At 47.8% G+C, this 16,083-nt stretch overlaps 1 protein-coding gene across 7 annotated transcripts in view; it reads left to right on the forward strand.

The window, feature by feature from the left end:
• AGAP1 (ArfGAP with GTPase domain, ankyrin repeat and PH domain 1) overlaps nt 1–16,083 on the forward strand; it is a 702,732-nt gene that overhangs the window by 625,407 nt on the left and 61,242 nt on the right. For all 7 annotated transcript variants that reach the window (XM_069103139.1, XM_069103141.1, XM_069103140.1 and 4 more), the window contains 3 exons: nt 1,835–1,989; nt 5,446–5,536; nt 10,031–10,253. In XM_069103139.1, coding sequence (XP_068959240.1) covers nt 1,835–1,989; nt 5,446–5,536; nt 10,031–10,253 — 469 coding nt within the window. The remainder of the gene's footprint in view (nt 1–1,834; nt 1,990–5,445; nt 5,537–10,030; nt 10,254–16,083) is intronic.

A 16,083-nucleotide genomic window follows, 5' to 3' on the forward strand; every position in this document is an offset into this window, starting at 1 on the left:
TTCATTCACAGTGCAGAAGACCTTCCCTGCTTCCCAGCGGAGCACACAAGTTACCCATTAGTTGTGCCCTCCCTCTTCCCACGTGGCTGTCCTGTCTTTGCTCGGCACAAGTCACTTCCACCTCCCTGGATCTCAGTTTCCTCGTCTGTAAAATGGACTCCATGGTCTCTGAGGCCCCTTGAAACTCCAGATCTAGCATTCTCTGTCTCGCTTACGTGTTGCCCCAGTTCTCCTTCCTGATCCCCTGTTGGTAATTTGTTTCAGCTTGCCCATGCCCACTGCATACCTCTCCATTAAAACTCAGCTGTGCAAAGTCAGCTTGGATGGTTTTTGAGGTCAGACTAGGTGTACACTGAGCCGAGGCCATTGATGGGCCAGATATGGGATTGGACCTGGCCCCAGGTGCACAACGGACTCAACCCAAGCTCTCCACCACACGCCAGGGTCCTCCTGCGTGGCGGCACTGGGGGCTTTGCTCTTGGACTTCCTGCCTGCATGATACAGTTTCCTCATCTGTATAATGGGGTCATTCAGGCTAGTACAGTCAGTTTTACAGGCCTGTCAGGAGGCTTTCCAGGCTGCCATGCTCACCCCTCATCTCACAACATGCCCCACCTCCATGCCTTTGCCCTGGAATGCTCTCCTTCTCACCTCCACCTTTTTGGCATCCCCGACTTCCTTCAGGACTCACGTCAAGCACCAGCTTCTTCACCAAAGCCTTCCATGACTCCCTTCCTGGACCACTTTGGCTACCTTTTGTGTCTATTGCTATGTGCATCTTTGTCTTCCCCACTTGAATGAAGGCCCTTTGAGGGTAGGGCTCTTGTCTTCCTAGTGCTTGGGGCATAGTAGGAGCTTCAGATCTTGCTAGTCCAAAGGACCTGGATTGATTGGGGGTGACTCCAGCAGATGGCACAGCCTTGCACATACCAAGTCCCTTGTACATGCTTGTACACAAGGGCTTGTTCTTATGTTGTTATTAAATAAGAAAAGATGTTTCTAAAACTTCATTTGGGCATCCCTCTGGGTGTTTTCTGCCATGTTCATCATCCAGCTGCCTCCCCATCATTGGCTAGTGGCTTGTGAGTGCCTCCTCATCTGGGAGGGTCCCACCCCCCATTTCCTGGGGCTGTTGATTGGCTTCTGCTTTATTTCCATTTGCTCCCCTCATCCCCCGCCCCCGTTTTGTGTCATGGATCCCTTTGGTAGTCGGTCTCCTGAACCCTTCTCAGAATCATGTTTTTAAATGCACAAAATAAAGCGCGGAGGGTTACGAAAGAAGCCAAATGCATTGAAATAAGGGTTATAAAAATAGATTTTTAAAAACCCAAGTTGACTGGCCCCAGGTTGGGAAGGCCCAGCAGTGACTCCCTAATGGAGGAAGCATGCCTCATTGTGATCTCCCCTCCTCACCACCCCTTTGTTGTCGGGGCACTGCTGACTCCAGACATTCATCATCCAACATGGCCCACGCGTGTAGGCCCACGTGTGCACATTAACACTGAGCGCAGCGATTAGTGCCATTAATTTTGATTTAGCTGCCTGGGGGATTGCTGCCCAGGCCCAGGGAGTTGTTTTCCTGGCTGCTGCCGCAGGCTTTGGCACAGAGACTCACAGCCCCCAGCCTCTCTTCCCCCACGTTGCCTGAGACGCTGAGTGTGTGCGGGTGTTTGGGTTCAGATCTCCACGGCCGTAGTTGTCCAGTCTTGTGTTTTGCCTGGGCCCCTGCACGGCTCGCCTTGAAGTACAAGTCCCTTTGATGACAGAGGCTTGGCAGCGGGGGCCATGGGCACAGGAAGGCTCATCTCTTCATCCCCTCCACTCTGTGTTTCAGAACAAGAAGAAAACCTTGAGTTCATCATTGTGTCCCTCACTGGCCAGACGTGGCACTTTGAAGCCACTGCCTATGAAGAGCGGGACGCGTGGGTACAAGCCATCGAGAGTCAGATCCTGGCCAGTTTACAGTCTTGTGAAAGCAGCAAGAACAAGGTAAGCCCCACAGAGAGCCGCCTGCTAGAATCAGAATCCACAGTAAAACAAAGGGGGAAAAAAGTCCATCAGCCTGGCGAGGCCCAATTATTCTTTCGGGACCAGAAGCTAATGAGTAATTGTCAGCCTTAAAAAAACATTCATGCCTCCAGAATCAGTCCCGGGGAGTCCAGGATTGAATTGTGCTCTCCACTGCTGGATTTTTTTTTCCTGCCCTGTGGAAATTGTCCATTTTCAATATTTCTGTCTCAAAGAACCCCAGCCATGAAGGCTCGGCCATTAATGGTAAATAAATGACCCCCCTTGCCTACTTCTGTTTCCAAATACACTCGTAATTTGTCTCTGTTTTAGGTAGAATCCACCCAGGAAAAAGGTCTCATGGTCTCACCCATCCCGGGATCTTCCCCACTCTCTCAGGAAGGGCCACGTTATCAGATAGAAAGTACTAGATCACCTATTTAATGGTGACCCAAACCCTTGCTGGTCCCACAGGGTCAGCAGATGGAAAACTGCAGTCAGTTCTAAGGTCTAATCCTTCCTAAGCCAACACACATTATACGGTACCTACTATGTAGGTGCTGGACTGTGCTAGACAGGAGAGATTAAAGGAAAAAAACACACCTGAAAAAGCAGCTCCTGCCCTCAGGAGGCCATATTCTACTGAGGACATGGGAACATGTGGCTGATTCCAGGAAGTGAGAGCTGTGGGGAGGGGAGGAAAGGGAAAGGGAGAAGCCTTCATATGACCGTCAGCCTACTGTGCTCATTTTCTCAGCTACAGGGATCTGGATCTCATCCTCATGCTGTCCTAGGTGCATCTTATTACCAGGGGCTCCACATGTGCACAGATTCATAAACACAGGATAAGCTGAGCAAAAGCAAGAACATTCTCAAGTGGCGGGCACGGGGAATTGGTTCATTAATTCATTCAACAAACATGAAGCACCAGCTCCATACAAGGCAAGGGCAAGGTCTCATACAGGCAGAACTCGAGTGCATGGAGGCGCTTTGGGTCAGCCATGTTCTGGCCTCCATTCTTTAGTCAGGAGATGCTGATCCACACCTCCCTGGATGCATGCCAGGCCTGGCCCATCCTTCTAAGCCCCTGGCACTTTAAAAAGGATCTAGGGCTTCTTCCACATCTGGAAACCCAACCTCCTTGATCCCACTCCTCCAGGTCCCAAACAGCTGCCTGGTGTTCTCCAAGCCAGCTTGTCTTGGCATCCCAGGGAGCATGTTGATTTTTCAAACCATGACCAGCCAGAAACAAAGAGAAAAGACATTGTCCACAGACCCGCGTCTTGTCATGTATCCATTTAAAGAAACTTCTGCCCACGATTTATGATTTGCTTTGTCATCAGGGAGAGACCCTCTCTTCCAGAAAAATGGAGTGTGTTCTTTTATTACCTCTTTAACCAGGGTAAAGCAGACCACAGGAATGATTATCCTCATGTAATTTGTTTCTCTCTCTTTTTTAAGCCTTTTCATATTCAAGGTGGAGTAAATCACTGCACTTTATTTCTCTGTGATTTGCCTTTACTAAGTCACGTATGTGAGCAATCATGAAAATGAGCCCAAAAACGAATCCGGGCCATTTTCATTGTCCACACTCCTGGAAGGAAGGGGCAAGACTGATAATGGATAATCCCCAAACCCACAGTGTTATGGTTTGGGGTGGGGTATGTTTGTCCTTGATGCCCTTGACTGAGGCCATGGAAATTCCCAATGCTTCCAACCAAATCAAGAAATCACATTATGAAGGCTTGACCCTGGAGGAACTGTAAAGGCATCTGCTTGGCCACTCACACTTGAGCTGCAGGCCTCCACATTCCCTATTTCATGCTGTTGGTGGACAACATGGTCCCTCAGCCTAATGCCACTGAAATGCTCTCTCACTAAGTGGGTTGGTTATGTGGTTTGCAGTTGCCCTGGGGGAGGGGATAGATGAGCTCATTAAACATCCTCGATTGAAAGGAGCCCCCCATCTCTAGATAATGGCTTCCCAATCTGATATATGTTCTCCCCAAGGTTTCAAGGAGCTTATCAAAGGAATACGAAGGGTATTAAATAACTACTCTGCTGCTGAAAATAGTCCATTTCTTTATTATTTCTTATGTACATGTGCATGTTAAATTTTAGAATTCTGATTGCTTTTCATATTAAATGTGAGCTATAAAAAAGAAGTTTATATATAAAGTCAAAGGATATAAAGCAAAAATAGTTGGGAGCTACCATTTGGCTTATTGTATCTTGGAGTGGAATTCCAAATTATAAATAGGACCAGAACAATATCCAAAAAGTCAGAACTAAATGAGAGAAGATGCTAATGACACCAGAACAGGGAAGACATGCCCTTGAACCAGACTCATGGCACAATACAGTGGAAAGAGATCTGGACTGGGAGCCATAATGCTGGGTTCAAAGCCTACTTCAGACACTGTTGGTGTGGCCATGGGTGGATCACTTTCTCAATGGGCTTACTTTCCCCCTCTTTGAAATGAGGGGAGTCAGACTGAATGGCCCCTCAGACCCCATGCAGTGCTCAGCCAATGATCCCATGGGCCTCAGTCATCTGTGGGAAATCGAGAGGTGCCCAGGATGTTGATAAACCCCTGGCTCCTATGGGGAAACTTGGCCATGAAGATTATATTCTTCAGCTGCTTAGGGACCCAGAAGGGTAAAACATTCCCATGACACAAATGAAGCAGGCAGAGCTGCAGAAGAGAGGGGTTGGTAGCCCTTCTGCATGAAAATCTGAGGCTCCCCCCAAAACATCAACTGAAATCAATTTTGTGAACTCCGTGTTAAGCCTTGTTTCAGGAATCCTTCCCCCAAGTCTCCCTCACCCCGCCCAGCCCCCATTCATAATCATGGTTCAGGAGTTTGTAACTATAGCAGCTTTATCCCCCTTAAAATGAGGAGTGGGTCTCCGAGGAATGATGCCTCTGAGTTAAAGGGGAGGTCACCCACAGGGCAGCCTGGAGGCACTTGGGCTGCAGCCCCTGATTAAGCTTCTGACCTAGGGATTAGGAGCAGACTCTGGGCCTGGTCTTTAATCATACCCACCTGCCCAGATGGGCACCCAGGGGGATTTTTAAAAAGGAAACAGAACCAAAGCCCACTGGCGAATGATGTTGCTTAACCCATCCTGGCTCCTCTTTGTGACTGACCTCCATTTCATTCACAAGGGACACCCTGTTCATTCGTTCACTCCTTTTTCCAGCGCCACAATGGGCTTGGGTTCTTTTCAGCATGTGGCATTCATTTGCCTTGTCTCAAAAGTCATCATCAGGGGTATCTTCCTCAGGTTGGAGGGTCCTAGGAGAAGAGCTGCGTCTGTCCCATTGTCTCTGCATTGGTGGGAATTTTCCCCTTATCACCAGAATTGAAAGTTGTATGGATCTTGCAAGCTGCCTCCGTGTTCTGACGCCATGTCTATGTCTTTCATGCCACCAGTCCCGCCTGACGAGCCAGAATGAGGCAATGGCCCTGCAGTCAATACGGAGCATCCGGGGGAATTCGCAGTGTGTGGACTGTGAGGCTCAAAGTACGTATGGTGGTACCTGCCCTGACTCTGGACGGCTCGGGTTACCTTGGGTGGCATGGAGGGAGTGTGGGCCATTGTGTCTGATCCCTGGTTTGGGTTAATAGAGAGTTGTCCTAAGGACTGTATCCCAATGACAAACCCTCCTAAAACTGGTTCAGCTTTCCATTTTATTCTGATGTGAGAGGCAACATGGCACAGTAGGTACAGACTGGCCTCAGAATCAGGGCAACCTGTGTTTTCATGTCTCTGACACATAGTGACAGTACGACCCTGGACAAGTCCCCTGACTTCTTAGGGTTCTCGACAGCTCTCTGAGACCATAAGTTGCAGAGAAGATACCAACCTGCATTGGTAGAAGGCATTTCCCCACCAGGATTTCCCTCTCTCAGGGAGACCACAGGTCTTGTCCAGGTCCCTATCTCCATGACAGATAACATGGCCCAGAGGGCTGGCTCAAGGGCTGTGTGAGGTCAAGAAGACCTGAGCTTGATTCTCAGCCCCAAACCTGGGGCAAATCACTTCACCACTCTCTGCCTCATGTCCTTCAGCTGCAAAATGGGTACATTCTTAGCACCTACACTAAACTCTCAAGAGCTCCCATTAAGGCAGGCTTTGGAGGAAGACCTGACACTGGGAGACACACCGGGCAAGCGGCTTCACCTCTAAGTTTCCCTGGGGATGTTCTCTAAGACATTAAGTCACAGCAGTGACTAATCTACATTTGACATGTAGAAGGAGACCCCAGTGGAAGTTTCCCATTGACAAAGTCTGGACCGAAAAAAGAAATGCACCAGATATACTAAAAATAATATAATCTTCAGTGACTCAGAAGGTACTTCAGCTATGACAGGGCCTCAAGGTCGTTGTTAACTTTGGCCCTGTGGTATTTTTTGGAAACTGCCTTGAAAAACTTCAAATCTCTACTTGATTCATTGAACATTATTGCCTCTTCTGGATATAAGAAGCCTTTCCTTATCACTGTAGCATCTGGTTCCAGCCTCTTCCTTCTGACTTTAGAGGAAATTACCTTATATTCCTTTTGTATAGTCAATATTCAGTAAGTAAGAATTTATCATTATCAACATTATTTTTGTCATTATTAATTATTATTCATCATGATAGTATCTACATAGTGCTTTAAGATTTGAAAAACACTTGGATACATAGAAAAAATGGAAACAGTTCCTGCCCTAAAGTAACTATATCCTAGCAAAGTAGACAACACATACATGTATAGGTATATAAATAATGCATTCAGAGCACACACAAAGTTGCCTTGGAGGGGAAGGACAAAGGAACTGGGCAAGGCCTTGGGCAAAAGGTGGCATTTGAACTACATCTTGAAGGAAGCCATGGCAGCAAAGAGGGAGGGCATCAAAGATCAGATACAAACTCCTCTTTTTCAGGCATTTCAAGGTTTTCACAACCTGGCCCATTAGGGCCTACTTGCAGCTCCTCCCAAATAATGCCCTCCCTCTTGAGAGTTTGTTGGGTAGAGAGGAGAAAGTCACTGCAGGTCACTAAGGGCGAAAGACAATGGTTGTGGGCCTCTTGCTCCTTGCTTATTCAGAGCCTTGAGTGGACTTGAGGCGCCATGATGGAGAGAGCCCTAATGGGGGAGTCCTAGTCGGTGTCCATTCATGGGAAAGGTCATTGGACTAGATGACCTGAGGCCCCTCCCATCTCCAGGTCTGTGATCCTGCAGACTTGGGTCATTTACAAAGTGTGATCTTTGACTTAAAGGTCACATCTGGCTGAAGGGTTAGGTCAGAAATCACACTGGAAATTCTCTAGGGTGTTAGCAGATTCCTTCCACTCCAAGGTTCTTGGTGACCCAGTGAACGATTGGAGCATGTCTGGACAAGAGGGCACGGGCTCATCTGGTCCAACGTGAGAGCCACCAGTCCATACAGGAACCACTTTGTGCATCACAGGTTGACTTAGTTCCAAACAGTGAAGTTGCCAACATTTTTATTTTTACTTGCACTGTTATTTCCCAGCTCCATTTTCATCTCTTTCTGGCCAAATTTAGGAGTGTTGTGGGCCATGTGATGGATCCTCCTGATTGAGTCCATCCCCCTCATTTTAAACATGAAGATCCAATGTAGAGAGGTCAAGGCTTGTGCCCAAGATCACACAGGGCAGGGGACGTGATAGAGCCAGGATAGGACAAAGCCAGGTTCTCTGATGCTACGTTCAGTCCTCTCTCATCAGTTCTTAGAGACAGAATAGTTCTAAACCCACCCAACATTGAAAAGCCATTCTTTTCACAGCATCAAAACTGATGTTCAGGTGTTAGAAATCTGACCCATTTCCATGTGGCCCTCCTCCTCGGCCATAGATAAGTGACCTGATGCCCAGATAACTCCAGCTCCTTCTTCAAAGTCATGCCAGAGCAGGAGAGTGTGTCCCAGCCCTTCTTCAGAGCTGACATTTCCTTCTCACATTCCCAGCCATCCCAGCCATTGTTAATCCTATCTCCACATTCCTAGAGTGGGCCTAGGCCCCCCATCCACTTCCACTCTCACTGTGGACGCCATCATTGTTCTCTCCTGGACTGTTACCCTAAGGCCTGCCTCCAGCCTCTTCCCTGCTTGGTCCATCATTCTTGCTGCTGCTTAAGGAAACTCCCTCATGCCATGGTCTAAAGACATCTCTTGGACCCTCTGAACCTGGCACTGGGCAGCCAGCTAGCTTCCCCTCCTCTATGATTCACACCCGCCGCCACAAGCCAGCAGTTTCTCGGCCATCCCTGTCCTGCCTGACTGGATGGATGTCGACCCCACTGTTACAGCCACCCTCCATGCCTTTAGCAGTCTGCCCTTGTCTCTATATACTGATTTCTTTAAGACTCGATTCAGTGACCCCATCTTCTGTGAAGAAGACCCATACTGACAAAAAGTCATCTGTCCCTTCTTAAGAGTAGCCGCGCACCAGGATCCCTCCTTGGCATTAATGTGATTTCTTATTGTTCATTCATTTCAATCTGTCTGACTCTTCATGACCCCATTTGGGGTTTTCCTGACAAAGATGCTGGAGGGGTCTGCCATTTCCTTCTCCAGCTCTTTTTACAGATGAGGAGACTGAGGCCAACAGGGTGAAGTGACTTGTCCAAGGTCACACAGCTAGGAAGTGTCTGAGGCCAGATTTGAACTCATGAAGATGAGTCTTCTTGCTTGGCTCCAGGCCCAGCACTCTGTGCACTATGATGCCACTTAGTTCCACTAACATGAGAACTCCAGGCAAACACAGTCTGAGCTAGAAGGGCCTTCTCAAGCCACTGAAGGTGACCGGCACTGTCTCACAATCCGCTCTCCAACAGCCCTGACCTGGGGCCTCCCAGCCTCTGTCAGACCTCTTCCCAAGCCTCCCATTCCACTCTGGACCATCCATCAGTGGTAGAGGGAGTTTTCCCCACCTGCCTGGCTCTCCTAAAGTGTAGACTAGCAAGTCTGGCGTTGGACAGATGCCCTCAGGCCTCTGCTGCTCTGGGACCGAGCAGAAGGCTGTCCCGTCCTCCATCCCAGCCTTGCAGACTCCAGGCCTGCTTCTCCCCATCCCTTCCAAGTCTTCCAATCTCTCAGACATCCTCAGTCCTTTCAGCTGTCCTTTTCAGGCCAGTCCTCCACGCCCTTCTACATCCCAGTGCCCCCACCCAAACTTGTTCCAGACAAGTCATTTAATAATCTTTCTGAGCCTCAGGCAGCCCTCCCCAACTTCTCTGCTAAATGGGCATCTGCGTTGCTAGAAGGTGGTTGGACAGTGATGAAGTCACAGATCCTGGACGTATCTCATGATAATTGCCTTCTCAGAGAGCATGTGTCTGGCCCCACCAGACAAAGCCTAGCAGTGCCCTCTCCCATTTCCTGGAATCCTGGGTTGCCTTCAAGGCTTATCCCAAGCACCTCCTTCTGTGTGAGTTCTTTCCTCCTCCCCCAACCACTCGTCCCCTCCTCTCCTTACTCCCCCCAAAACTGACTTCCTGTTTACTTTGCTTATATGTCTATGTATGTGTGTGTGTACTTGTTGTCTCCTCTGGTAGAAGAGAAGCTTCTTGAGGGCAGGGTTTGTTTTACTTTGTGTCTTTGTGTCCCTAGGACCTTGCCAGTGCCTGGCACAAAATAAGCACATAATAAATGGCTGCTGATTGATAGAAGACTTAGGATATCTGTCTTCGTTTGCAATGGCTTCCATCACTGACTGTCCAAAGGAAGGAAAGGAAATGATATTTAGCGATCAGTCACTAAGGATTTATTAAGTGCCTACTGTGTTCCAAGCACTAGGCTGGGGACTGGGAATACAAATGAGTGGATGAAAGAATCCCTGTTCACAGGGAGCTTGCTTTCTGTTAAATGCTGCTGGGTGCCAGGGTGGCATCCTGGTCCCCACAGCCTGCCATTCCCATCACACATTAAGGTTTGCCAGTGTGAAGCTGACAGCAGTGTTTTACCCATGTTTCATTTATGTGTCTGTGATTTCTGTGTCATTGTACAGACCCAAACTGGGCCAGTTTGAATTTGGGCGCTCTCATGTGCATCGAATGCTCAGGGATCCACCGCAATCTTGGCACGCACCTTTCCCGCGTCCGGTCGCTAGACCTTGATGACTGGCCCATAGAGCTCATCAAAGTCATGTCCTCCATTGGGAACGAGTTGGCGAACAGCGTCTGGGAAGAGAACTGCCAGGGACACATGAAGCCCTCGCTGGACTCCACCAGGTAAGCCATGGTGGAAGATTGCGGCTGCTGGTTGTTTGGGGGGTGCAGGGGCGTGCTGGGGAATTGGAATCTGCTTTCCTGAAGACCCTAGCGACTTCAGACTGAAGGCTGGAGAGATCACCTGGGATTAGATAAAACTGGCCTCATGCAGAGGTGGAGAATCCTAACTCCTTCATGTTTCAGAGTCTGTGTTTGGTCTTTGGGGGCTCTCTCCCCTTTCTTCATTGAGTCAGTTCTCCAGATTCTGAATACAGAAGTGAAATTCCGCCGAAGTTTTGAGTGAGCAACATCTTTGAGCCTTTTATGCGACTCAATTAATTCCTGACTTGTTACGTTAACGTCTCCCACTCCCGGTCATCCTTTCGGTTTCTTTTTGAGAATAAATGAATTTATGGCTGCAAAATGTTTTATTTAATCAATTGTACATTTAATCAAGCAGCTCTAGCTTGGCATGTGATAAATCCTCTTCAGGACTGATTATTATCGAGTATGAGAGCAGACTTTGTTTTTAAGCCCCTTGTTCCATTTCTTTTCATTAATGACTGTGATAAACCTTTTTCAAGTGGAATCGGTTGGTCATAAAGACACGATGCTTTTAAAAGATGCTACTTCAGGATTGCTGTGAGATGGGCAGTTTCGACTCGTTTGAACCCTCTGCTTTTTCCATAAATGTCACCTTCCCAAGGACATCTCCAACAGGGAAGTGCTGTAAGGTAGGGGTCCTGAGCATAAGCAGCAGGTACAAAGAGAATTGTGTTTCCTTTTAAGGCTACTGTTCTGGATGCAGGGGAGAAAAAGGGAGAAAAGGCTGCCCACATCTCCATCCCCTGCCCCCCTCCCAGCCCCAAGGTGATCTGAGGGGCAGGAGATGGCAATCGGCTCCAGCTGCTGGATTCCCCTGCTTTCTTGGTTGACAGCCAGATTTTGCATCTAGCTATGTGGCAAGCCATGACTGTGCCTCCCAGAAGGGAAAAGAGAGTGGCATCTCCTGGTGACTCCCAGCAATGATCACGCAACCAGACAGGGCAGACGGGGTCTTGTCTGCATGAAAAAATGAGTTTGTGGTGCCAGCTGGTTCAGCTTTGGGCACAAAGTTCCAAGGACAACAAGGAGGGTGTTCGGTGGGAAATGAGCTGGACATGGGCACGATGTGCCCTTTGCAGGGACCTTATTCCTGTCCTGACTGAGCAGCTCTAGAGGAGGCTTGTGACTAGACAAGCCAAGTAGAAAATATGCCCATAGGTCACCAAAAAGAGCAGCAAGGAATGGGACAATGAAGGACATTGTTTTTCCTGGGCAATTCCCAGGTCTGGTCAGCTGCTTGGAGCATTCTCAGAAGGGCCAAGACTTGGCCCTTCCTTCTCTTCTTTCTCCTCCCTGCATGATACGTATTCCCAATGTGGGTCTTCTGGGTCATGTCTTTGTATTTCCCATGTGTGCATTTATGTAAAGTGTGTGAATATTATGTATGCCTTTCTCAGCTTCCTTCTTTGGCATCACATATTTACAATTTAGAGAGAGAGCAAAGGCACAGCTTTACCAGTGACTTAGGCTTTCGGCTGGCTGCATGAGCTTTTGTGTACCTTAAATCTGTCCAAAATTACAGTAGGAATAATGACAGTAGTAGTCAAGGCCAGAAGCATCATGGCTTTAGTGGATGACCAGAGGGCCAGCCTTGCAGGAGGGGAGAGCCAGGGTCAAGGTATGCCTCTGTGTGACCATTGGCCACTCAGCCAACTCTGGAAGATCAGCAATCTCCAAACTTTGTAATCATGCACCCAGAAATCCAAAATAACATAAAAGAGGACCCAGGTAATCTGGGGGAGAGGGGATGGGTTTGCTGTTGGCAATGGGGATTTTTTCAATGTCAGGTGCTTAGGTCCTGCTGTGGGTGTCCAGGTCACAAGTTATAACTTGGGGAGGTGGTGATAAGCCCCTACTGTCTCCGTAGGATAATGAGGTGAGACCCATCTTCCCACCTTCTAATTAGTCACATACCCTTTGGGCATATGCCACGCCCCAGGCATTCTAGGGGAGTTGCAGTCTACATTGGTGAAGGGAAATTCCATGCCAATAGTTACCAACTCTTTTACAGTTGTAAGTCTTGACTAATAACTCATTGTCATTGGGATCTCAATATAGTTTATCTCGCCCATGATGCCAATAGGAAGCCCTCTATGTTTCCTTTCCTGCCCTTCTAAGAGCAGGTCACAAGAGAAGACCATCTAAGGTATTGGATCCTTCATTTCCCTTGAGTTCCCATGGAACATACAGCTGACTGGCTGTCCATTATTCCTTGTTTGTGTCACATGATCAGTCCAAACAGCAAACATCTCCATGAAACAAAGAGCTCTATTATTTATTTTTTAGAATTGATTGTTTTACTAACAATATTCTCATGGTGTCATGTGGCAGTCTCTAAAGAACTGAAGATAACTATCACCCACGAGCATGTTGTAACACATTATAAGAACCATGGTGCTCAAGCTTCTCAAACCCCCAGAGGATCTGTATGAGCTTAGCTCTTTGAACAATCCTGGTTACAGTGGAGCTTGGCTGGGCGACATTATTCTTCTCTGTGACTTCCTATGGATTCAGCAATCCCCTTGACTTTCTGGAGGCCTTCCTTGATTTCTGCTGACATTGTGGGGTTGGCAGTGACCCAGCTGAGTTGTCACTTGTCCCTTGCTCCCCACCATGTGACTTCCCCATCTTCCCCCATCCTCTGTTCCATTATTAGGAATGATAATGTTTCTATCTGGACTGCCTCAAAAGAAATGAGAACAAAGGAAGTCTCATTATAAAGGTAATGCAAATATAGTAATAATAGAGGTCCTATAGAGAGAGTGTGTTGCTTAGAGTCAAGAAAGGCCTGGGTTCAAGTCCTATTCCTGATTCCTCACTCAGCCCTAGGCAATCCCCTAGAGTTTATCTATTAAGTCACAGCTGGTTCTGTTCAGGACAACACACATTATACAAACCTCGTGATCTACTCTTAGAAGGCCAGCACCTAGGGTAGGATGGTGAGACACGGAGGGCTTGCTCTTGGCAAGATGGGTGAGATGACCTGCACTGAGGTCACAGGACCACTGCGGTATTTGGACATCACAATAACAATGAGTTATTAGTCCAGATCTATGATTTTTTAAATGTTGGCAGCTATTGGCCTAGAATGTCCCTTCACCATTGTGGATTGGCCACTCTTCTAGAAACTGGTTTGCCTGGAGCCTAGTGAATATTAGGGAAGCCATGAGAGAGAAATCTGGAAAATGGGAGCCCAACTGAGGGGTTTAGACAGTCATTTGTCAGTAGTGGGGAGCCAGTGAAGATTCTTGGTCATGGCTTATAGCATAAGAGGTACGACCGGGCAGTGGGGTCAAGGATAGGTCAAAGGGAGGAGGGACTAGAAACGAGGAGACCCATTTTAAAAGCTGCAGCATCACGTGCCCATGGAGGCTAATGAAGCCCAAAACTCCATAAGGACTGTCTCAGATCTAGGGAGATACTCATTAGGTCCCCTGTATCTTTGCCTCATTAAGATGCATAAGCCAGAAAGCTTGGGCTCAAATTTCAGGACAGATTTCTTTTTCTTGACCCTGGCCTCGCAAGAGAGTCTTAGAATGCTGGGAGAAGCAGCTGTGAGTCGATTTAATTATTACATTAAAGCCCACACTAAAAAGGTACTTCACAATTTGTGGTCTGCCTCTTGCCCTCTTTCCCAAATTGTGGCCAGGGTCCGCTTAGCCCAATGTTCTCCCAGGGAGCCCCGCTCCATCTCATTAAGAATTGTGTCTCAGACTGGGGCACCCACTTACAGTAGGGTCCCCTCCCCATCAAGTCAGAATTAGGATACAGAGAACCCAAACAGAAAACCAGTGTTGTCCCAGAAACACCCGAAGAGAAAGCTCAAAAATCTGGGTGCCCCAAAGAGCTATGGACTGCATGGACCTTGATTAGGGCAGCTTTAGAAAGCTTATAATTGCTTCCAGCGATTATCGGCCGCCCTAAGAACTGGCGTCCCAACTTGGAGAGCATTGTGACAAATTAAAGCTGACTGCTGCTCAAGGAGTATTGACTTCCCATTTCTAAACAGGGGAATCATTAGTCAAGAAAAGCATCTTTTAATTACTCCCAGGAAAGGGGGGTGGGGGAGGGAGAAAATCTTTCAGCATGGATCTCATAACAACTGCCATTTCTTTTCATCGCACTCAATATTAAATTTATTGTCCAGGGGGAGGGGGACCATGCCCTCCATCCCTCCATCCCTCCCTTTGTAATGTCAGTTTAATTTGGAGTGAGAAGTCAAATTAGGGTAGATCAATGTTACAACAATTAACTGGGTCTGGAGCAAAATCCGAATTTTCCTCTCTAATTGCTATCAATACCATTTAAGCACACACTTAAAATATCGATTCAAGACGGCGAGGAGAAAGTGGTGTGTGGATAGCAATGGTGGGCAGAATTGGCTGGACCTTCTAGGCAAGAAGAACAGTATGTCTGTCTTCAGCCTCAGGAAACACTGGCCTTAAACAATCATCAAGAGTAAACAGCAGGAAGTTCTGGGGCGGCAGGGCCTTGGGACCTCAGAACCTAGAGAGCTGGGTTCGAGTCTCCACTCTTTCAATAGTGACATCACCTTACAGAAGTCAGCACGGAGACCCGTATTGCCAAAGTTAAGAGGTCATTGTATTTATTTATACTGGCAGCCAGGGGGTGCCACAGTACATAGAGCACCTGGCCTGGAATCAGGACAACTCATTTTCATGAGTTCGAATCCTGCCTCAGACACTTACTAGCTGTGTGACCCTGGGCAAGTCACTTCACTCTGCTTGCCTCAGTTTCCTCATCTGTAAAGTGAGCTAGAGAAGGAAATGGCCAACCCCTCCAGTGTCTTTGCCAAGAAAACCCCAAACGGGGTCACAAAAAGCTGGACACAAACAGAAAATGATAGAAAAGTATTGGACACATTGTGTCTTACCACAGAGTGGAAACTCTTTGAGGACATGAAGGCTTTTATCTTTGTCTTCATATCCAGCATGTGTAGTAGGGTGCCTGGCATGGTTAGACACTTTATAATGGTTTGTGGGCCCTCTCTGCTTACGGAAGACCAAAGTCAGGCCCAGAGGGGGACCATGATGACGTCAGAGCTGAGAGTCCTCGAGTCCAGACCTGGCACTTTGAACTTGAGGATCCTGTCAAACAAAGGCCAGACCTGAATAGGCTTCAGACTGTTGACTAACCCTGGGAGGGGCCCAGCGTTTCTCAAATTGTGGCCCACAGACCTCTGGGGTCTCTGACACTCCCTCAACGGGTCCTTGAGCTCCACACTCTTTCATAATAATACTCAGATGTTTTCATTTCAAATACAGGAAGCATCCATAGATATAACCCAAGTTTTAAAGAGCTGGGAGGGGGGAGGGAAGGAGGTGCCTCATTAACTTTTAAGAATGTAAAAGGGTCCTGAGACCAGAAAGCTTGTGAATAGATGATCTAGTGTAGTAACCCCACTCACCTTTCAGTTGAGGAAACTGAGGCCTGGAAAGTGATAGTTTTTACAGGGGGAGTCAGTGGCCAAGAGAGAATTCAGACCTGAGTTACCCAAGGCTAACTCCTCTCCTCATTACATTCCACCATCTTGTTCTCTCATCTTTGAAAGGAAAATAGAGAGACCAGCCCTGCCCAGGCTCCCAGATCATAGATACAAAAATGCTTCAACAAACCTAAGGCATTCTAACACATGTGAACTCTTACCGTCCCGACCTCATAGGCATGCTTGTAAATGAAGCATCCCAGTGTCACTTGGATTGAGCCCCTTTCCTAGCAGAGGGCC

This window comes from Petaurus breviceps, unplaced genomic scaffold, assembly GCF_028583685.1.
Source record: "Petaurus breviceps papuanus isolate PSGF00001 unplaced genomic scaffold, PetGlider_PUasm1.0 567, whole genome shotgun sequence".
NCBI classification, from domain to species: domain Eukaryota; kingdom Metazoa; phylum Chordata; class Mammalia; order Diprotodontia; family Petauridae; genus Petaurus; species Petaurus breviceps.